Genomic DNA, 25,020 nt, shown 5'->3' on the forward strand with positions numbered 1-25,020 from the left:
TAGGGCAAGTATTGGCTTACTTTGCATGTGATATGATGGTAGGGAATATAGATTGTAAGCTCCACTGGGGCAGGGACTGATGTGAATGTTCAACTATACTCTGTAAAGCGCTGTGGAATATGTATGCGCTATATAAGAAACTGTTAATAAATAAATAATTGGTTGCTATGGGCAACTTATTACTTTCAATAAAACACCCATTTTAGTACATTTACCCCTAAGGGTTTAAAAGCTGTCTTCAGGATATCCTCTGGGTTGGAACAACTTCCTCCTAAGCCTGAGAGTTGCTGGTGCTCTGTCAGAGATTCCCTGATAATGATGCTTCTCAGAAGTTCTGTGATGGCCGACTAAGTTCACGGATCCAGCCTTTAGTATATTTTCCAGAAGTAGTTTACGTTTGCAGCATACCTGATTTCTAGGATCAAGGGTTCAGTTATTAACCAGAGTCCCCAGTTCAAGTCCTTTGTTATTTCCAGAGTTTCCGGACCAAGTCTCTATTATTGAATTCATTGGAGTCCCTGGATCAAGTCTCAGTTATTCACTGGAGTTACTTAAGTTCTACCTTTCTGCATATTCTTCAGTGTATCTAGTTCTACTTCATAGTCTTTTCTATGTTGTGCCATCATTCTCCAAGCTAGTTGTGGGTGTCCTGAGCAGGCTGTGACCTGCTCCCAAGACACAGCAAAATGTAAACCTCCTTGTGGTAGTCCCTACAGAAGAGTTAGACTGTGCTCCCCTGCTTCGGGATCCTTGCCAACTGCCCACTCTAGTTTGATTTATGAGTAGGCAGTATATGTAACCAGCAACTTTCCTTTCTACTCCCAACAAAAATGCTACAAGTTCTGAGTCTGATCCACAAACATTGACCAGTGTGACATCGTGTAGCAAAGAAATGCTGGACCACTTTATTTTTGCACTGAAATTCATCCCTCCCAAATCTAAGGCATGTATTCAATGCTCCTATGTCGCCGTAAATAACGGTGAGTGTGCATGTTTTTTGAAGAGTAGTGAACTTTTCTCTCCTATTTTGTGCTTCCCTGTATTCAGCTCTGTTGCTTCTCCAAAAATATTTTGCGAAGCTAACTCAGTTCACCCTGCACTTCTCCCCATGTCTGTTCAATGGGGATTTTAGTGTCTCTCTCAAAGTGTATTCAATGCACAAATTGCGAGTCCTGCTGGTTTCTTTTTTTAGAGATGTTCTCCATTTTTCCCTCGGCATCTTTTTTAGGTGAACTGTAGGGCTATCTTTGTTAAAGTTGTTATTTTTTTTGTTTTTTATGGCTTATAAATTAAAAAAAAATGTACTCTAATGTAATTATTGCAAGTGCCATAATGCTGTACTTCTATATTAATTTATTTGGAATTTAATAAGTTATTTTAATGGTAACCAATAAGAAATCATTTTGGAATGCTCCTAGTAATTTCCCATGCTTCCTCTCTTCTTCCTCACCTAACCCCCAAACAGGCTTTTAAACACGCTAACAATTATAAAATAAATTAAATAAAAACACAGGGCAAAGAAACAATGCTAAAAGCACAACACAAGGATAAAGGCCAAACAGAACAAAATACACCCTTCTGCACAAACCCAATTAAAATAGTCACACAGCCATTTGTTGTAAAATAAATACTGAACAAAACATTAACCTTTCTAAACCTTTGTAAAAAAAATACAAGTCCACAAATGCGAGGAACACGCTGCTGAAATGAACACCCTGCTCATATCCCAGTCTGACCAGCTCACGTGGAGAGCAGGAGAAAACCGATGTCTCCAGTTACAGCACTCCCATTTGAACTCGCATAATTATGCTAAGTTCGCAAAAGGGGCCGGCGAGCTGGCCACAAGTTGAATACTGAGGAAGTCAGAAATGAATACTGAGGAAGTCAGAAATGAGGAGATAAGAAAAAGTGCCGAGCACTTCAGCGAGATCACAGGGACACAGAACAGTGAGCGGTGAGCCAGACTCTCAAAAAACATTGAATACTCCTGTAAATCTCTCTGCACATGCTATTCATCCAGGTGCTATGTTGTGTTTGCTCTTTCTTACTTTTTTCCCAGCTCAGAATCTGGCCCTTAGTCCAAAAAAGTGCACTATTCATATCCATGTTTGAGCACAGATGATTAGTACATACAGTAAGTAATTATGATGAAACCATCTGTGCTCAACAGAAGGATATCCTGAAATCTGGACTGTTAGGGTGCATTGAGAAATGAGTTTGGGAACCATTGGTCTGGACCGTATTCATTCATTTATATATTAGATGTTTTTTATATACTGTAGTGCACATATGCAGTTTAGTACAAAAATTAGAGATGTGCGGGTTTGGTTGGTTTTACCCAGATTTACTCAATTCTCACAGTCGGATCTGATTGGCTATTTAAAACACGTAACAGCCGATAGCCAATTGAAAAAATACAGACTAGTGATAATTTGGTGATAAGAACAGTGTAAATCTGAACCTGCACATCTCTAACAAAACCTGATGATTTCTGTCATAATTCAATGTTTGTGGGTATGACAGAATGTGTCCTACTTGATCGCTCGCAGCCATCCCTTTCCGCAGAATATATGAGGGGGCAGAGAACCAGAACCGTCCTACTAAACGTGAGTGACTCCCATTCTGTAGTCTTACCATGCCCAGGGTTGCGTCCATGAACTCAGACTTTCTGGACCTGGCACAGGGGTGCAACAACCAGTCTGAGTAAGTTTTGGTTTAAGCAGACTGGATGAGAGCACCAAATGATTTTCATGATTAGATGTTTTTAATTTTGGGCGAAGGACTCTTAGATGCTGACGAGGCATCTATTTCATACAGAGGCCTCCTACAACATTTGAATGTTAGCTGTACGGTATTACACCACTGCTACCATGCAGCTAAGCGACACTATCCAGATCAGAATCTGGCTCAAAGCCATAATACAACAGAATAGTCTACTGGAAATAACTTTGCTTTGTTTAACACTGTCCCTCAAAAGTAGTAATTTCACTTTGTCCACTGATAAATGATTTGTCGTTTTATTTTGTGTGTGTTACCGTCACTGGTTTTATTTTATTATGGGTTATGTTCATAAGGTTACTAGAAATTGTGAGGCTTTGACTTTTAGAAATTTGATTTTATGATTGTCTCTCTGCCAGTCACTAGTGTTATTTAATGATGACTGATAACTGTACTCGTTATTCTTTGTCATTCTTTCCATTGTGTGTTAATCTTGCTTTGTATTCTTTCCTTACTAGCCGTCCTGAGAAGGTGTGCCTGTGTCCTTTCCTGCCAGCTCAACCCATACATGTTTCCACTTGTTTATACATTGTCCAGCATCCAGCCGAGGTGAGTGAGGATGTGGGAAGGGTTCAACATCTGTCTGTGTGTTAAGGCTGAAGTTGTGGGAAAAGACACTACCGTCCGACATCTAATTTCCTGCTCTGCCCAAAGCTGACACATTAATTGCTGAATATGGCTTATTGGTGCACCTGTGTTGAAGATATTTCTTTAACATGTGTTCATTATAAATTGTATTTCAGGACTGTAAGATCAAATACATGTTCTAAATAAAATGCCAGGTATTTTGTTTTTTAAAGAGCAATGGTAGCATTTACAAATATATCTAACTTACGGTAAGTTGCGAGGGTTTAAGTGACCTAATCATATTTGTTAAATAGCTTTAATTGTAGGGGGTGCATGTTTTTTTTTATAGATCCTGCAATCAAATTAATACAAACTTTAATGTTTAAAATTAATATACAAGGTTTGATTACACTTTTATTTACTGTTATGCTACGAAATTTAATTTTAGGAGCCACTAAATCGCAATGTTTTAATTTTCAGACATGATCCATGAAGATAAAATATTTGTTCAATGTTAAATTATTGTTTACCTGTAGCTTAGTTAAAAAGTTAAGTGTTCTCTTTCCATTCCACTACTGAGAACTTAAGCTCCTCCCATATGTTACGGAAAGTATCCTGATTTGGATCAAAAACTCGCAATGCCGTAATTTGATTTACTATAATATCACTGACTGTGAGCTGTTCCTCAATATAAGGAGCCCTAAGATGTCTGCCTGATGCAGAGGAGCAAAAGTAATGTAGTGAAATCACGTATTAATAGCTTTTTGTTACATGTTCGTGTCGCTCAGATCCTTACGCATGACCATTTTTCCTGCTTCCAACACCACGGGCCAAATGTAATAGGGTGTGAGAATAAGAAAGTGAGAGATTTTTGGAGAGTTTTCCCACTTTTTTTAAAGCTCAGTTGGGTGTGACATGCAGGGAACTAATGTTTCCAAAAAATTACATTTAAAGATAAATTTTTAATTTCACTGATCACCTAAATGGTGCCCATACACTACTGCAATGTATGGGGCCATCTGACCCCCCCACTAAGCCGCTGGTGACCTTCCCAGTTGGCAAGATCGCTATCGATTCATGGCATGCACTCCTTTCACATGCAATTTATAGCATGTGACCCAACTCCCCGATGCCGGCAGGGGGACCGAGACAAAGATTGGACCTCTGTCATAGGTTCGATGCGCACGGTACAGTGCATCGGACCCAAGGGGGACATCAAACGCATACGATTTGAACTGATTTTTCTGGATCGGGTGAAATCGGCCCAAATCCTACCAGTGTATGGGCACATTCTAGCGTGTTTTGTATATTGGAGATTATGCAGTGTCATTAATCATCAATACTATTCCTTAATTTGCTGTTCATCCTTGAATGTCATAGCATAGAGCAGCCTAAGTAAATGGAAAACTATCAATACATGCATTAGGTTAGTCACTAGTTATGAAGAATTAAACCCCATGGAAACATTTATGATGGTTTCTCCAGGGATTTATTGTATATTAAGTCTTTCACATTTTTCCCCTGTTCCACACAGATAAGTTGATTCATTTCAGTGATTTTGCAATTCTAGGACCCAATTCAGAGTTTATCGCTGATATACTAATTCGCAATCCGCGTGACCATCAAGTGACTGTGCATATGTACGGATCGTAGCGTGCATGTGCGATCCAGATAGGAACAGAAATAGAGGAAATATTGAATTGCAATCCCCTTACAATTTAACAGACAGGAAGTCGGCATTTGGGGGTGGTAACCTGTTTACTGGGAGTGCCCAGGCATTTTAGGGGAGGGTGAGTGCCGTCAGCAATGGCCTGAATCAGCCTGTATCTGTCACAGAGTTGTGGAAGGGTCAGACTTAATCACATTTGCACAGATAGCAGAAATAATTTGATAGTGAGTGAATTGCGTAGGGATGTGTGACAGGATAGCAGATTGCAATATTTTCGCAATTCACTTGCAGATTTACACAGGGTGGGTTTTCACTCTGGGCGGTGGCTAAATCCTCAGTCATCAGCAAAGGTTTTTTTTTGTAGGTTGATTTAAAGTTATGATATTTGATCATTTCAAATGAACATGTAGATAAAAAGCGGGTTTTTATTCCGCAAATGAACCTTTTTGTTATTTCACACCGCATTCATAACAGTTAGTGTAAGTTTAGCAGTCTTAAAAAAGTTATGGTTTCAATTTAATATATGACTAAATATTTATTTTGGGCTTAATTTTGTTTATTTTATTATAATATCAGCACCTTGTTAGAAACACCAACGCAGAGAGTAACATGCTACTTTATTTTTAGCTGATGTCTGTCCTATATCCAGTCTCTGATGTTCTTTATCCATCCCATAAGCAGTAGCCATATAAATAGGCAACCTTTAAAATCAGTGTTCTCCGATGGATCACATCTCACAGTCCTACAGCAGCGGCAGGTGTACCATCACTTGCTGCTGCACAGGCTGAGCACTACCAGGCAAGAGCTGCCCGGTCCCCTATTGCAGGTGTTAGCAGGGCTCCTGTGATAGAGCCGATTAAGTCTGCAGCATAAGTGGTTGTGCCGCATAGCTCCTTTGGGAGAACAACAGTCACACTTGGATCACCGCTGTGAACCACACAGGTGCTGCTGTACATGCAGATACCCCTTCAAGGCTTGGAGCCTGGTGGCAGGAAACTCCATTGCCTCTGGGAGTTCTACATCTGTATATAAACACCCATGGGTTGGTCCAACACTACCAATCATTTGCAATCTCTTCAACAATAGTTTTCTTCTCTCTTCGCAGTATGTGTTTTTTGTGACCTTTTGGTCAAATATCTTCTCGAGGCATAGAATTGGTGACAATACTCTACAAAACCTTGGCACTTGCTGGATACTGTAGATGGCAAATTAAATGTTATTTCCAGTAACCAATATTCTTATAGAATGCGAACGCTCCCTATCCCTGAGTACAAAACGGGCAGCACAGAACATGGATTCCAGTTATTACACAATGTGACGATCTGTGCTGCTTTTGTGGCATATTTGTATGTTCACTATCTGAGACCCTTTTAGACTAGTTTATGTAATATTATGATGTTCTTCTGTTCTGCGTACTGTCATATGAGCATTTCGTTCTAGTTTGCTTCTCCTTTCAGGACACATTTAATAGCCTTGGGGGTTTTGCAAGTCTATCCCCTTCTCTTATTAGTGAACGCTCCCCCCCCCCCGAGTGTCTTTCCATGTCACGCTCTCCTTATTGGGAACCACTGATCTGACACAACCTCCTGCTTAATTTGTTAGCGTATTTCCATCCTTTTTCTAATACTGCCTTGACATTAATGCTGTATAAGCAGTGTTTTTAGATCTATAATATTTATCAGTTTATGTGAAAGTAAAGGAAGCAGCTTGCAAAACACACAGCTTTGATATGTGAAGAGCCCTGAGTTGCTGTTTTAATACTAAAGATGTTCCCTAGGATGTTAGCCAGATTTTTGCTATTGTAAATATATTCTCAGTGTAGACATAACTCTGTGCAGATCGTGCGTGACTTGGGATATTAATTAGGAAGAGAAAATCTGTTTCATTATTTCACTTCTGGGAGGACACTATGTCAGGAAAGTTCTGTTTTGCTTGACAACTATAAGAAAATTATAGCTAAAGTGCAATTTGGCTTTGTATATAAAAGAACATTGTGAAACGTTTGCAGCCTGCTTTATTGTTTTTCCGCTTGCCATCGAGGGTTCACGAAAGGTCTTGTTTATATGCACACTAATGATAACATGCACACATTCTAAGATATTTAAAGAGGGACAGTGGTTCATAAACAAAAAAAAAAAACTTGTTCTTAATGTAAACTATTGTTATCAGCGAAGCTAATGGGCCATATTCAATGCGGCCAAAGGGGTTAAATGGCGAGGATCGACGAAATCAAGCGACCCTCGCCATTTAACCCCCATGCCGGACGCTCTGCGTTTAGCCTCGAGACTTGCTGTTTTGGTGGCCGCACACATCGTTTCCACCTTGCTGTAAAAACCCAGCGAGGTGGAAACGGCGTGTGCCGGGGGGCAGATAAATACTGACCATGCGAGCTGTGACCGCTCGCAAAAAGCATTGAATACTGCCCAATGTCTCAAACTCACTTTAACTAAAGGTGTGTACACACGGTGTGATTTTTGTTTACAATTTTGAATATATAGTTAAAATTGTATACAAAGTGCGTCAAGATCTCAGTGTTTCCACTGCTTGCGATACTGATGCTCGACCCAGTAAGGATGGTTTTGACTGTGCAGACAAGGCAGTTTTGATTATGGGACCCATTCACACCTGTTTATTCAGGTCTGAATTCGGCCCTGTCTCAGATGGTGGGGGTTTGCCCATGCACAAACCCCCACAGCAAATGCCTTCGGCTAGTTTTTCACTTGCCAGGGCATTTGCAAATTGAGTGACAGGCAGGGGGCAGACGCTGGGGTCCACCCAATGTTTCATGGGTGTGCCCACAAAAAAAAAGGACCATTCCATCTTGCACCTTTTTTCTTTGCATTATGTACACTTTGGAGCATTGGCAGATTGTTTTATTTGCCTAAACAAACCAATAGTTTCAGTCACAGTTGTGTGGCTGACCTTGTTGCTGAAATGATTAGTTTGTTAAAGTATGCATGTCATATTTACGCAACATAAGGGTGGGTGTGAGGGCCCAAGGACATTTCCATCTTGCACCTCTTTTCTTTGCATTATGTGCTCTTTGGGGCCCAGTTTTTAAAACTGTCATCCTGCCTGCCGCTGCAGTGCCATGTGTTTGTACTGCCTAGCTTAGTCATCCAGCTACTTTGGTGCAACCTTTTGGCCTAAAAATATTGTGAGCTGTAAAGTGTTCAGAATAAACTGGAAATCAATGTTACTGGGTTAATAATATGGTGGGAACAAAAGAAATAACTAATTATTTTGCAGTTTAGCAGTTTTTATGATATCGCCCCCCCCCCCCCCCCAAAAAAAAAATATATATATAAAAAAATTACTAGTTCTGAACAGAGATCCAGATCCAAAACCAAATCACAAAACCCAAAGATTGTCCGGTGCATATCCCTAATAGTTACTAAATTAGAGGGTGATTCAAATTGGTTTGCTAATGTACAAAACCATGTGCACTGCAGGTGGGGCTGATGAAACCTGTGCAGAAAGTTAGATTTGAGTGAGGCTTTTTGTTTCTGTGCAGGGTAAATACTGTCTTCTTTATTTGTATACTGCAATATAGATATCAGTTTAAAGTACACACCCCACCCAAATCTAACTCTCTCTGCACATGTTACATCAGCCCCACCTGCAGTGTGCATGGTTTTGCCCATTAGCAAATCAAATGCTTTGCAAACCAACCTGAATCACCCACTGTGTATTAACAACCTACAGAGATGTAAAGTCACCTTTAATATTGCACGTCTTTCATGAATGTTGTTCGCTCTGTGTATGACCATGTGTTTTTATAGTTCCATGCTACCCAATAGCTATGCACCCTCTTAATCAATGTGCCTGTGCCGAATGAGGTATACATTTTAGGCAGTTGCGGCCACACACTGCTAGCAAAGTGTGCCCCATCTGATGTTAGCCGGCAGATTCATCGTTCTCCCGGCTAGTGGAATATTCACTGTGTGGCTAGGGTTCAATCTTCCTATAAATAGGAAATACATCTCTGGAGCAATTTTGGAGGTCATATAGGCAATATGTGGATAATAGGCTGCTTCTCTAACACGTTTGTAACAATACACAGAAGGAGTGATGTGGTTTCAACCCCTGTTTCAACCATCGGACATTTATATTGTAGCATGTTACTATGAGCTGCTAGGTATGCTGTCTTATGCCGTCCATACACGGTGCAGTGTACGGGTTATGATGTAATACGTGCTCCCGCCCACATCCTATCGCACAGCACATAAAGTATCTGCTGCCCGTACTTTTTGATCTACTGTAGATTGCCTCCCCTGAATGCAAGTCCCTGCATGTCACTGATACTCACACGCCGCTGTCACCCTCATGCTGCTATCACCCTCACACTGGTGTGACCCACTGCGTGTAACCCTTAAGCTGCTTTTACCCACCCACTGCCTGGAGGTTTATTCTGGTAGTTTTATTTTCTTCCCGTGGTGACCAATATCTGGTCATGCAGGTTGCATAAGTGAGGTGTACGGTAATTTTTTTCCTGCTAGACCAGACCTTTCTCTCTGCTAGGCCACACCCCTTGAAATTAGGCCACACTCCCTTTTGGGCACTTCCGTACGGCACAAGCAATGTCTTCGAAACCACCTTGTCTATGGTGAGGGGCGCTTCTAGACAATTCAGCTCCTAGTGCAAACATTTGATAAGGGCTTTGAAAGTCAGTAAGCCTCCTCTTAAAGGTAGTCAATGAGGGAGTAGAGAATGGGTTTTATGTTGCTGAAATGGGACTCATTGGTTAATAGCCTGGTAGCTGCATTTTTTACCATCTGCAAGCAGAGCAGGTCTGAGAGACAAAGGTAAAGGGCATTGCAGTAGTCAAGACGCGATGATACAAATGCATGTATGACTTTAGGCAGGTCCTCTGAGGGAGCTCAGTGCTTGATTCTGGCTATGTTCCTCAGATGAAAGAATGAGCATTTGATTATGGCTGATACCTGATGTTTAAGTGTCAAGTCACCAAACAAGTAGAACTGTAACAGAGGATGAAAAGAAAACAAAAAAATAACAGTCTAGATCAGCAGGAATATGCTAATGTAATATGATAAAAGCATAAGTGTAGTTGTTAAAACATGTCAGAAAATATAGCTTTCAAAATGTGACATCCTCTACAGCACGTCCTGTGCTCATATTGGCTTCTCATGAAATGCGCTCTTCTACAACTGATTGCTTCCACATTTTTTATTTTTGCTCATTGCTTACCCATATCTCTAAGGATCAGTCCTGCCTGTTTTCACTGTACAGGTCTCTGTGTTCACGAAGATGCTCCACTTGACATTTTAAAAGTTGCTGCTTTTTAATTAAGCTTCGCAATAAGCAATCTTCCTGTTAGTACAGTTAATATTTGCTGTGGAATGAGGCTGTATATTAAAGAGTAAGAATATGCTAACTCAGAAAAGAAATTCTTGTAAGTATAGGGACTTGCTGAAAACACTTAATAAAATATTTAATATTATAAGCTATGTAGATCCCTGCTGGTAGCTGGCGAGTGCTTAGTGTCCACTTAAATCAGAAAGAGCATTTGTGTCAGTCTGCAGCAGATTTCAAGTAGGCATTTGAATTTGAAAAAGGTATTAATTTTAATCACAAACGTGCATGTATATTATTGCACAGTATATACTGTATTTATTAAACCTGACAGAAATGTTACTTTGAAATAATCGTTTTTATGCACAGAATGGAACATATGCTTCTGTGTAACCTGGCTGGTCTTCCTGAGTGGAGACTTATCAATAACTCTTTAATGACTTGGTTCCAGCTGACGAATACAGACATACTCCCATGTCTGAGTAGTTTTCTGTTCAACCATTATTCTGGGATCTGTTCAGCATCTCAGTGGTGGGGATGCCGGTGTTCACAATACCATTGAAGGCATCCTGACTACTAGTAGGATACCGGCGCCAGAATCCCAACATCAATAAGGATGCCGACACCGAAATCCTGATTGCCGGGATGCCAAACGTAAATATTCTGTGCAGTTTAGGGTTCGGTCGGGGAAGAGTGGGTTAGGTTTAACACTAGGGGAGACTTAGGTTTAGAGTGTGGGGGGTTAGAGGTTAGGGGCCGGCTGCAGCGAGGGTTTGGTTTAGGTTGGGGGGGGGGGGGTTAGGGCAGAGGTGAAGGTTTGCTTACCTGACCCATGTAGGGTTTCTCTTTTATCTGGTTGCCGGAGTCAGTATTCTGACCTCCGACATTCCCCTATTTCTGGCTACTTAATCCAAACTGGTGTTCAACTTGATTTGTTGGCCTTTTGAGAGAAAGGAGACTAGGTATCACAACTCTCACATAGATAATCTGGATGATGGTTATACTTATATACAGTAGTACTCACTCTAAGAACAGGGTGCTGATCATTTAGGCCATACAAGGTGTTGGCGTTTACACGCTTCCTCTATGCCATTGAAGTGAAGGGCATTTATTTCAAAGGGACAAATTCTGAATATAGGGTAGTGAGCCTAATAGTCTGGCACTGAATAGTGCCCAGAGCCTTCCTTAAAGAGGAATTCAAATTTTGGCTCAGTGACATCACATTTTGGTGCGCATGTCCCGTTTCAAACAGAGAAGTTCATGGGTCACCATGTGGAGATAGATAGAGGCATGAATAGCTGCTGGGGAGAGGAGATGCCAGAGATACGGGCAGTATTATGACCCGCTGCATGGACTCATCTTTCATGCAGGTTCTGCCTGTTGCTAAGTTGCCAGAACATCCTGTCGATTCCCATGCTGCCTGCTGTTTGTAAGGCAACCAGGATGCCAGGCGGCCATAAGGAATCCTGGGGCTGCTTCTCTAACAGATGGGTCTTGTGTAAAAAGTGCAGCAGTACAGTTGCATTAAGATATTCATTAGGCGGCCCTTGCCCCTCTGGCTCTGCTGATTGGTGTTTGTATCTCTTATAAGGCAGTGAGCCCTGCAATGCTCTGCTGGTTATAGTTTATGCTTTGGAGTAAGTTGCTGTACATGTTCTAAGTTCATGTACTTTATGTCTGTCCTGTGGATACTCTGCCCATTTGGTGTTAGTCTTCTTTTCTTGCCTGAACCCTTGCCATGTTCCTTTCTTGTGTACTCCCTCTGTGCATTTACCTTATGCTTAGCTTGCAAGTGTATTCCTTCTGTACAGTGCTTCATACCAAATCACTGTTTTATTTACTTCAGCCCCCTCTCCTGCAGTCTCCAGCCAATTGTGTAATCCTCTACAGTCGGAGTTAAGACATGGTACTGGTGTGTGTGTTGTAAACTAAGGGAATAACAGGTGGCTGTTGTAGGCAGAAGACCCTGGAGTGCTGGAGTTCCCTTACAGACTGCCATCACTGAAATGGAGCAGCCAGTGCCCCAGGAATCCAGCACTGCTGGACCCAGTAAGAAGGAGACAGACTCAGGCATGTTATGACATCTGCTACTTTAAGTGCGTATGTGCCAAATGTATATATTATCGGAAATATGTCAAACTAGCACCATTGGAAGAGGTATCTAATAGCAAATACATTTTAGTCATTTAGATAGTGTGCAAACATTGAAGACAAACAACTTGAAGAAATCAGATATAATTTGATGTAGAAGAAGAGGATAAAAAAGAAAGTGATATGTAAACTGTTAATAGCACAAAAAAGAACAAGTACAAAATATGATAAAAAGAGTACGTACAGCAAAGGCCAAAGGTAGCTGACCAAAGATACAATACTATACTTTATAGTCAGCAGAAGTCTAGTAATAAACTAGGTTCTGGTGAATAAGTGAAAAGAAATCAAGCATAATATACAACAAACAAAAGTGAAAAAAATCCTATAAATTTAAAGTAACCGTGAGGTATACATATATGAAGACACTGGCATGTAATATGTTGAAATCTACAGGAGACTTGGAGTACCGATACCATAGGCACAGAGTGGAGTACACTGGATGATGTTGGAAATCAATGCTGGATACTGATGGTGATTGGTATCAGTGTAGACTCACTGAAGTTGACTGGGAAAGAGAAGGTACTTGAGAGGGTAGCAGTGTAGAAGTACAGCAATAAAGTTCAGAATCAGTAGATGCAAACAGTAGAAGACAATAGAATCAATAGTGGTGAACGTTGTCCGAGTGCAGTGTTGAAGCTAATGGTTGATGGTAAGGACCGAAATCAATGATTATCGATGAGGACAATTGATGTTGGAAATTGATGAAACTGGAGCTACAGTAGTGATCAATGGTAGTGATCGATTAAATTGATGGTAACAATCAATGTTTGACAATTGATGTTGGAGATCGAAGGTGAAGAGTGGACAGACGACTATGCAGGAATGGTATCAGGGCATACCAATAGGGCTCAGTAGGAACTGCATATAACCTCCTAGGAGAATGGAGGAAGTTCAGAGACAGCAGGATATTTCAGGAGCTGTGAAGACACACACACAGCTATACTGAAGACATCACACAGGCATTCCTCCCAACATCTGAAGGCAGGTTGTCGGGCGTGGTCTACCGACAATGGGGCGTGGCCTATACCTGCGACATTGCTGTGAGGCTACGCCCCTTTTTCGTTGCGGTGTGGGGACATGCCCAGGAGCTCCATGAGCTGCTGGCTATGCCGCAACCCCTCTGCCTGCAAGAATAGATGCTGTACCAGGACGTTCCCGCGATAAGCGGGACAGTTGGGAGGTATGCACACAGGTATAAGAAGAACTTGGAATCAGCTGGAACTAAATGGGTTAACCAGCAACACTGGTATGAGCCAGTCTGTGCAGCAAGATGGAAATGTATACGTAGGCACTGCAGGAGATCACTGGAGTCTATGAAGCATGCGGCTCTACTGGAGACATCATACAGGTAACAGCAGTTTTTGGAATCAGCTGGAGCTGAACAGGTTAATACCACCAACTCTGGTAGGAGAGCCAGATTGTGTAGCAGCATGTAATTAGACAAAGTCTATGCAAGGAAGGATTTCTCACATGCATCAAGTAGCATAGGAAGCAGACTGTAGACTTTATTGAACTGGAAATCTCCCAGGTCTCAACCCAGTATACTTGCCTGCTGCAAGGTGATAGGCTAGAACATCGTGTATTTATATAAAAAAATTATATTATAAAAAGTAAATACTGTAATAGCTGTTAGTCCTTTGTGAGAGATCCACAAAATATCTGCTAAAAGCCAGCATTGCTCATATTTGTTATATAAATTCAAATAAAAAATGTTGTGTAATAAAAGATTATATTTTCTTTATACAGATGGGGCCATTTTCTCCCTTGTCGCCAGCGTGCCAGATTTTAGTATGTGGCGGTTGCTGGCTGAGGGCGGGCCGGCGAACGTGGATGCGTGAGCTTCTCACACACTTGTGTGTCCGCTGCCGAGAATGGGTTGCACGAGCGTCTCGGTCGCGTGCGCACTCTGGGGTTTATTCTAGTTCATTCTTTCTGACAAAATCCTTCTTAGATGGACAAAACCATGTGCACTGCAGGGGGGCAGATGTAACATGTGCAGAGAGAATTAGATTTGGGTGAGTTATTTTGTTTATGTGCAGGGAAAATACTGACTGCATGATTTTACACTTCAATATAGATCTCACTTTGAAGAAAAACCCCACCCAAATCTAATTCTCTCTGCACAAGTTACATCTGCCCCACCCGCAGTGCACATGGTTTTGTCCATCTAAGAAGGATTTTGTCAGAAAGAATGGACTAGAATAACCCCCTCTGTCCGCCACACCAAGTTTGACAAATTCAATTAGAACTCAAAGAGTTAAAAAAAACAATAGCAGACTGATCATGTGCTGCGGCTTCTATGGAATGCGGGATATTGTTAAAATTATTCTAGGAAAAATAATATTTATCTAGTACTACCCAGTTGGCCTCTTGTACATGGGGATATTTCCAGGAAAAATCAATGTGGAGACATCAATATTAGATTTACTTCAGAAATTGAAGTCCCTCTGGGGTTATCGGATGTTGAAATGCCATATTGTAAATACACAATATACCTCTAGCAGAAATAAGTTCACAAATCAATTCAGTCCTTACTTACCAGCTTACATACCATAGAAATCCATATTCAATCTAATAAAGTGGTCACCTGTATGCAGTATTACCCTTATTGATATCTGTAATTAATTTGTTGCTAACCGCCTACTTGTCCTGCATGTGATGGTACCAGGTTGCCTGGTAACCCCTAGCGGCATTACTAGCAGTATCCAGCATGCAACTGTAAAAAAAAATGTATCCCACAGTACAGCCTGATTGACACGTTCTGTCAATCAGGCATACAATATGGATGCGTTTTCCATATGGTATGGTCTGGAGATATGAATGGTCTGAAAACTTGAGTTGCAACTTCTTTGTGCCTTTTTTTTTTTTTTGCAGTGGTTGTGACGAAAAGACAGATGAAACTGCCCAACCATAAACTTCACTCATGTGCAGGTGAAATGTTGTAGATTGTCAGATTTTACAGGTTTTTGTTAACCATCAATTAGAATGAGGAATCCCCATCTGATAAAGTAGTTTTTCCTGCGGGAGACTGCAAGATCTTTCATGAGATATCTTAAAATATTGCAGTCTCATGTTTGTCGTACATAAGATGGTATGTTGCCTTGCCTTACCGTTTCCAGGATAATCTCATTTACTGCTATAAATCCTAGACTAATGGCATTTGCTGGTATAGTTTGTTAGTGAAAAACCCTTGTGGCCTCAATAACCTTTGACCTTTCTTGGGGAATTATCTTAATAGGGAGATCAGGCAACTACAGTTAACGATATCTAAGATACTGTATATACTAATATAGTTTTGTGCACCTAACCAAAAAGCTACTACCAAAAATATTTCCTAACGGCAATGTAAATGTTTGTAGGCAAAGGGGATTTTTTTAGTTGGCAGCAAAATTACAATCTCCCAGAAAATAATCAACCTATCCTCCCTTAGGAAGTGCAGACTATCCAGTAAGCCGCTTACCAATTTGGTTGTAGTAAGGAAGAAAACGGCATAAGTACATACTTGCCTACTTTTGAAAACTAATTTCAGGGAGATTATAGTTGGTATTAGAATTTTGCACAGCGCCCCATTGAGGGGACGTGTCGTTCTCCTTCCAAAGGGTGTGTCTAGTTCCATATATGGGGAGATTGTAAAAAGAGATTGGCACCTAGAAGCATGGGTGTGTACTGCTGCACCGGAGAGGAATCTTTTAAAATGACTTATATATTATATGTAGATGAGCCACAAAGCAGTTAGTAAGAGCTACAATACTTGGTAAAGTGCTGGGAAATGGTGCTGATGATTCAATGTATATGTATCTGTGTCTCATTCCTTTTTTCCCCAAAAATGTAACAGTGACTAATGACTAATGAGGGAGATAGGGAGACTGCTGTTATTTCTGGGAGTCTCCTGCAGAATGCGGGAGAGTAGGCAGCTACAGATGGAGCCGGCCTTAGTGTTGCTGGCGAATCGCCAGCAGCATGCTGCTGGCGATCCGCCAGCAACACGGCACTCCATCTGACTAAGACGCGTGTGCGTCCCCCACGCACGCGCGTCTCAGTATCCGGGCGGCGACGCGGAATAAATACTGTCCGCCTCCCGCTCGAGGGGGCTGGGGGCGACCCGAGGGCACTGCGGGGGGTGCGGTCGCCCGGTGTGAGCACCGGGCGACCGAGGGCAACACCGTCGGAAGGGGACACGCGCGCACCTCGTGCGCGTGTCCCTTCCGGCATACAGATGGCGCGGGGCAGGGGATGGCGGCTGGCGTCGCCATCGCCATCCCCTGCAAAGATGAATCCCGCTACATCTGTATGCATAAGTATTCAGATAAAATAACTCTGAACATAGGACTTTAAGGGGGGTATTCAATCCCCACCGCTATTTACGACGGGGGAAAATAGCGGCGGGCGCCTATTCAATGCTGTCTTTCCCTACAACATTGAAGAGGCAGATCGACAGAATGGGCCCAACTTTAAAAGCTGTCGGGCCTGTTTTGTCGATAACGGCCGTGAATTAGGTTGACCACAGAATGTTGACATGGCTTAGGTTTTATCCTATACAAGTTTTATCTCTTTTTAAATAAATTGGACATTTATAAGAATGTAATCACATTTTTGCAGGCAATATTATTGCGGCTGACAAAAAAAAAAGTTAGACACATTTGTATAGTAAATAAATATATTTTTATACACATGCCAGTTTCTCCTGCAGTAGTCACACTGTTTCTTATAGCGCTGATTGTTGGTTTGTATTATTATTATTTTGAGAGTATTCCTGGGGTATCTCTCTGTTGGGGAGACTTATCAAACCTAAATAAATAAGATAAAGTGGAAAAGTTGCCCATAAAATCCCAGAATCTGATTGGTTGTTATGGGTAACGTCTACCCTTTATCTCACTCTATGGTATGATACACTCCCTGCCCTCTCTCTCTACGGGATGTGGTCAATTTACCTACAATCAAAATGCCGACAGCCATTGACTGACCAGGTCAAAATACCGAATTTTTTTTTTTTCATTGAACCCGACTTGTACATACTTTACCATCCCAGTGGACATGGAGGGGGAATATAATACAGGTTGAGTATCCCGTGTCCGAGTATCCGTTATCCGAATTATTCCGAAAACCATACATTCCAGAAAGTGAAAAAAAAAATTTTTTTTGCTAAAAACTCACTGGGGACATTTGTAACAGCACTACTGGTGACATGATATGTAACTGGCACTATATATGTGCAAGAAAATGATTGCTTGGCATTCAAATTCAATATCTGAGATAGTACACAAATTTTGTTTCATGTTTTGAAACCTTGTTTTTTGAACAAATAAAATATATTTGTGTGTATTTTATGTGTTTATACAGCATACATGCAAGATACTTCAAAATACATAATTGAAATATTAAAATATTCCGAAATACGGAATAATCCGTTATCCAAAATTCTCCTGGTCCCGAGCATTTTGGATACGGGATACTCAACCTGTAGTGTGCTGAGAGCAGCACGGGGTACATGTCGACCTATGTCAACATACAGACCCCCAAAAATATGAAGAACGTGGCAAATTTTTGACCTGTCTATATTTTAGATGTAGGTATTTTGACCATGATGGTATTTTGACCTTGTCAGTATTTTGACCGTTGGTCAATTGCTGTCAGTATTTTGATCGTCTGGATTTTGATTGTAGGTAAATCATACCGAACCCCTCTCTACTCTTTCTTGTCAGATTTCTTATTAGAACTGCCCCTTCCGACTTCTTGCCACTTGTAGATCTCTATTGGGTTCAAATCATGATCTGTTTGCTTGCAAGGACGGACTAGGGCCTATCTCAGTGTGTAACTACACCTTTTATATTTTATAGGTGAAGATTATTCGGTACTCTTTACTTAGAACGGCGCCCACGATTTTGATCGTGGGCATCGTTAGTAAAAAATCGCAGGCATTTAATGCACTAAAAAATCGGGTGCGATGCGACCGATGCGATGCCCGCGATTTCCCATAGGGAACAATGTTAAATGTCTCAATTGACCCGATTTTCCTGTTCAATGCCTCAATTGACCCGATTTTTCCATAGGAAACCATGTTAAATGGCCCACAGAGGCCAAATAGGCACCCTGAAGTGTGAAATGGCCCCCACAATCAACGTGAACCCGAAGCGTGGCGAGCGCAGCGGTACGCGTCCTACGACCTTTTCATACCCCCACTATGCACGTCTGCGTGGAGTTGAGAATAGAAAGTGTGGCGAGCGCAGCGAGCCACCGAGCCCGAAGCGTGGCGAGCGGACGCGGACAGCTGTGAAGCCCGCGAGGGGACGCGGATACCTCGCGGGGCTCGCTGCGCTCGCCACGCTTCGGGCTCGGTGGCTCGCTGCGCTCGCCACACTTTCTATTCTCAACTCCACGCCAACGTGGATAGTGGGGGTATGAAAAGGTCGGAGGACGCGGGCTCGCTGCGCTCGCCACGCTTCGGGTTCACGTTGATCGTGGGGTGGCGTTAACAATTGGGGTGGCCATTTCACACTTCAGGGTGCCTATTTGGCCTCTGTGGCCCATTTAACATTGTTTCCTATGGAAAAATCGGGTCAATTGAGGCATTGAACAGGAAAATTGGGTCAATTGAGACATTTAACATTGTTCCCTATGGGAAATCGCGGGCATCGCGTCGGTCGCATCGCACCCGATTTTTTAGTGCATTCAATGCCCGAGATGGCCACGATGGGCGCCCTTCTAGGTAAAGAGTACTGATTATTCTTCTTCAGGTCTGAACAACCGGTTATTACAACACGATTCATATAGCCACCACCTCAGAGGTTTTCTCCTACCTTCAGTTTATCATCGGGTTGCTGATTTCATTGCTGCATGTACTCAACCTCATTCTTCAATCTTTTTTTATCCAGGCCTGCAGCAGAATATCAACCAAAAAAGAAATAAAAGGGTGATTCATTCTGCTGAGCATCGATGACTCAATCACTTTTTTCTTATTAATTTAAAACCATATCTGGTAGCACACCCAGCTAAGACTACATTGCAATCAACTTTTTTGTTGTATACTATCTTATTTTAATTAATTTGTGAAACATTGGAAGATGCCAGTTAACACTGGAGCTAATTGAGTTGTTGAAGTTGCTAACCAGAGCCGGCGCTAACCGCTCAGCAGAGGATGCAGTGCAGGCAGGCGCCGGGCAGGAGAGGCGCGCCCCGCTATGCATCCTCCTACAGTATCTCCTCTCTGCTGTCCTGCTGTTGTTGTGCGCTGCACCCACCTGTCAACAATGTGTATGACAGGCAGTGGTGCCGGAAGCCTAATCTTCAGATTCGTTGATCTGTCCCTCCCAGCAGCGAGCGCCTCCCATACCCATCCGCACAGGCTGGCAATTATTTGTGCACCATCTCCCTGCTGCTTTATTGAGTTTCTGTTCCTGGCTGCTACTTACTAAGCCCGAGAATGACGACAGGGAGACTTAACCCTCTGGCATCCTGGTCATCTACAGTAAGCTTCAATTCAAAAGTGTGTTCATTTCATTTAGAAACATAGAATTTGACGGCAGATAAGAACCACTTGGCCCATCTAGTTTGTGTGTGTGTGTGTGTGTGTGTGTATATATATATATATATATATATATATATATGCATACACTTATTCACTGTATATATCCTGCATTATTCAGCTATCTGTTGCACCCCAACTTCCCAATCTCACACTGTTGACGCCCCCCTTGTTCTCTACCACTCTCCCTCCCTGCCCCCCTGTTCCCCCCTCCCCCCCCCCCCCCCCCTTCGTGGTCTTCAACCCGGCTGCATTGTCTCTCTCCCCTCCTTCCACTATCCCACTACCCGACAGCTACCTTTCTTCCACCCAGTGGCAGCTGTGTGTCTGTGTCAGCATCCATTTGTCTGTCAGCATCCATATGTCAGCAGCTATGTGTCAGCATTTTTGTGTCTGTGTGTCTGTTCCTGTTTGTGTTCCAGCATCCATGTGTCAGGGTCTATCAGTGTATCAGCATCAGTGTGTCAACGTCATTGTGTCTGTGCGTCAGAATCAATGTATCAGCTTGTCAGCATCTGTTTGGGAATCAGCATCTGTGTCAGCTTGTCAGAGTCTGTCTGTGTGTCAGCATCCATTTGTCAGCATCTGTGTTTCTGTGTATGTTCAAGTTTGTATGTCAGTGTGCATTTCTCAGTGCCTGTGTCTCAGCATCCATGTATCAATGTCTGTGTGTCAGCGTATACATGTCAGTGTAAGCATATGTCTGCATGTCTGTGTGTTAGAGTCCAGCTCCTGCGTCCGTGTGTGTCACTGGCTATCTGCTTGTCAGCTTCTGTGTGCAAGTGTGACAGAAGCTGTCTGCGTGTCAGTCTCCACATACATCTATGTGTGTGAGTCAGAGTTTGTATGTCAGAAAACATGTCAGCATCCGTGTGTTTGTAAGCAGCTGTCTGTGTTTCACCATTTGTGTGTGTGTGTGCGTGTCGGCGGCTATCTGTGTGCCAACGTCCCTATCCCAGTCTGCCTGTTCTCCCATGTAATCTTAAGGACATGCCCCCAGGGACCCACTAGTTTTTTTCTACCCTCTTCTACAGTACCTTCTCTTTCCTCCCTGTGGCACCTGTTTGACAAACAGGCAGCAGTGACAGGTACTTTATTCTGTAGGGGCACTTCTAGTGTGGGCATTATGTGTATAAATGACACTCCTACTGTAGATGTGTATAACTTGCACTTCTACAGTGGATATTGTATTTAAATTGCACTACAGTGTGGTATACATGTGTACTACTGTGTGTCTTAATGTAAATTAGGTACTACTGCATGACACTGTAAGGGGCATTACTGCAAGACATAATGTGAATAAGGGGCAATACTGTGTGTTTTAATGTAAATAAGATTGTGATACAATACTGTTTGGCATCATTTGAATTGGAGCTACTATTCTGTGGGCAAAACCTTTCCTTGTGAGAACACATCCTTTTTCTGGTGCACACCTTCAGCTTGCTCTGTCCTTTTATTAGATATGGTAGAGAGGGTGAAAAATTACAGTTTGCAGGTAGGCGCCAAACACCCTAGCACCGGCCCTGTTGCTAACGCTGTGTTAATACAGCAGGAGCTGTATGTTAGTCAGATGCCTCCTGCTGCAGTAGTGATTAGACCTGCATTCTAGGATGCAGGCAATGGGTCACACATCGGGTGGCTTACAGCACCTATATGGACGTGCAGGCTGCCCAATGCAGAGTCCACAAAATCTGCAACCGCAGAGATCCCTGGCCTCTTCCCTCCCACCTCCATTTTGGTAAATGGGGTCTGTATTCACCCCTACCTGACCCCCAAATGGCAGCAGCCTGTCAATAGATGGCATTTTGCTGCCATCCTGTGTCACAGAACAGGTTCTGCACAAGTGCAAATTAGCAGTAACTATGCAGTGCAAAACACAACTACATCCAAATCTGAATAACCCCCATTGTCATTTAATAACACATTATGATTATTCTGCTGCACATGGAACATTGATCTGCAGCATTAGAGGCTGTAATTTCCATTCCGGAGCATTCATAGAGGGGCGATTCTGGTTCACACGTAGTAAACCGAATTTGGCCCCTGCCCCAATGGCCGGGATCTGTGCGTGCGCATCCCATGTTGCTCACTCGCCGGGCAGTTTGCAAAGGGGAGGGGGGGCAGGGGTGCTGTGGCAGCGTTGGGCCATGGGAATGCCCAGCTTTTCATCAGCATCCCCATGAAATGTTGGGCGTTCCCCTGGGTACACGTGCGGACGAATGCCGACCATTAAATGATTTCTCCTTCTGCGGGCACATGCGAGGGGAGGGCAGCATCACAGAGATGCATTTATCTCTGTACCAGACCCTATATTAGGCCTGGCAAACCAGTGCATCTCCAGCTGTTGTGAAGTCCCAGCATGCTGTCACAGTTTTGCTATTCGGGAATGCTAACAATGCACAGGTCATGCATTAGGAGTGTGCACCGACCACTTTTAGTGTTTCGTGAAACTTGTTTTGAATCTGGATCTGTTCCAAAACACCACCCTTAAGTGGTTCGGATCTTTACCCCACTGCACCCGCAGTGTGTGTGTCCCCCGGCTCCTCTTCCCCCATTGAATGTATTTTGATTGTGTCTAGTTTTAAACTGTTGCGTTACCATCGGACAGCAGTCGTTACTGGGTCCGCCGAGTCACAGAAGTGGTATTAAGTGGCGCCCGCAACCCTCTGACTCTTGGGCGGACGGTAGACTACCGGTGGAGTACGTACCCACCCCGGTCCTCCTCCGTCAGACAGCAGTTACCGCATCTGACGGCTGTCTTCCCCCGAGCGGTTAGCAGACCAAGTGTTGGTACTTCAGTCTGCATACGGTACTCCTGCCGGCTTGGTGAATTCAGCCAGGTCAGTGTAGGTATACGTCTGGTGCCGTACGATTCAGGCTCCGGGATGATACACACTGCTCAGCATTGTATGCTTAGATTGGAACCAGTCCATTAAGACACAGAGTGTCGGTTGGACTAACAGTAACGCTCTCAGTTAATGTGTTTTCGGTACTTGTGGAGTATCACGGCTCCCATCGTATGGCATCGTATGCCATATGTAGTGGCATACGATGGCATACGATGCGATGCGATGTTTTACCGATTTTTGAGCATTTTTGCTCAAAAATCGTATACCATCGCATGGCATCGTATGCCATATGTAGTGGCATACGATGCCATACGATGCGATACGATGTTTTACCGATTTTTGAGCAAAAATGGTCAAAAATCGGTAAAACATCGGATAACATCGTATGCCATATGTAGTGGCATACGATGCCATACGATGCGATACGATGTTTTACCGATTTTTGAGCAAAAATGGTGAAAAATCGGTAAAACATCGCATGGCATTGTATGCCATCGATGCGATACGATGTTTTACCGATTTTTGAGCCATTTTAGCTCAAAAATCGTATGCGATCGCATCGGATGCCATACGATGGCATCCGATGCGATGCGATGGCACCCGATTTTGCACTGAAATGCATCAGAATGCATTGAAATGTGTATTAAAGTAGTGAAATGCCCCCAAATGCCATTTTTCATAGTGCACCACCCCCACTATCAACGTCAACCCGAAGCGTGGCGAGCGCAGCGAGCCCGCGAGGGGCGGCGGTACGCGTCCTACGACCTTTTCATACCTCCACTATCCACGTCGGCGTGGAGTTGAGAATAGAATAGTGTGGCGAGCGCAGCGAGCCACCGAGCCCGAAGCGTGGCGAGCGGACGTGGATACCTGTAAAGCCCGCGAGGAGACGCGTATAGCTGTGAAGGTATCCGCGTCCCCTCGCGGGGCTCGCTGCGCTCGCCACGCTTCGGGCTCGGTGGCTCGCTGCGCTCGCCACACTATTCTATTCTCAACTCCACGCCGACGTGGATAGTGGGGGTATGAAAAGGTCGTAGGATGCGTAGCGCCGCCCCTCGCGGGCTCGCTGCGCTCGCCACGCTTCGGGTTGACGTTGATAGTGGGGGTGGTGCACTATGAAAAATGGCATTTGGGGGCATTTCACTACTTTAATACACATTTCAATGCATTCTGATGCATTTCAGTGCAAAATCGGGTGCCATCGTATGGCATCCCATGCGATCGCATACGATTTTTGAGCTAAAATGGCTCAAAAATCGGTAAAACATCGTATCACATCGATGGCATACGATGCCATGCGATGTTTTACCGATTTTTCACCATTTTTGCTCAAAAATCGGTAAAACATCGTATCGCATCATATGACATCGTATGCCACTACATATGGCATACGATGTTATCCGATGTTTTACCAATTTTTCACCATTTTTGCTCAAAAATCGGTAAAACATCGTATCGCATCGTATGACATCGTATGCCACTACATATGGCATACGATGTTTTACCGATTTTTTACCATTTTTGCTCAAAAATCGGTAAAACATCGTATCGCATCGTATGACATCGTATGCCACTACATATGGCATACGATGTTATGCGATGGCATACGATTTTTGAGCTAAAATAGTCAAAAATCGGTAAAACATCGCATCGCATCGTATGCCACATGCGATGCGATGCGATGCGATTTTTAGCATACGATCTGCATACGATGCAGGTCGTGGGAGCCGTGATACTCCACAAGTACCATGTTTTCTATGAAAGTGAGATATCCTACAGACACATTGTAACAAGCACCATCCCATTCAATGATTGTATAAAATTTCAATACACGGCTATGTTCACCAGCCAATAATAAAAATACCATTGGGGAAGACACCATAGTGGGGACCCGCTGCGTGAGGATTCAGTATCCTTTTTAATAAAATCTGTCCGTGTCTTTATGTGTATTTTTTATGTCAATATTTCGCAATTGTTTTATGAGTAAATTGAAATAAAAGTTACATTTTATATAAACCTTTTCCAGTGCACCACATAGTGACACCCTTTCCTCCTTCCCACTAAATTGGTTCGGATCTTTAACTACTTCTTTTTTTTTGCTCTTATGTTATTATTAACCTGAATACCTCACACCTCAAAATGTTGTTTTTAGGTCAAAAGGTTGCACCAAG

General features: G+C 42.9%; 1 protein-coding gene across 2 annotated transcripts in view; it reads left to right on the plus strand.

Annotated features, from left to right (window-relative positions):
- Positions 1-25,020, plus strand: part of DTWD2 (DTW motif tRNA-uridine aminocarboxypropyltransferase 2) — a 249,370-nt gene that overhangs the window by 110,729 nt on the left and 113,621 nt on the right. For both annotated transcript variants that reach the window (XM_083158436.1, XM_083158437.1), the window contains exon 3: positions 3,237-3,327. In XM_083158436.1, the coding sequence (XP_083014562.1) occupies positions 3,237-3,327 (91 nt within the window). The remainder of the gene's footprint in view (positions 1-3,236; positions 3,328-25,020) is intronic.

Source organism: Crinia signifera, chromosome 1, assembly GCF_055691185.1.
Source record: "Crinia signifera chromosome 1, ASM5569118v1, whole genome shotgun sequence".
In the NCBI taxonomy this organism is placed as follows: Eukaryota; Metazoa; Chordata; class Amphibia; order Anura; family Myobatrachidae; genus Crinia; species Crinia signifera.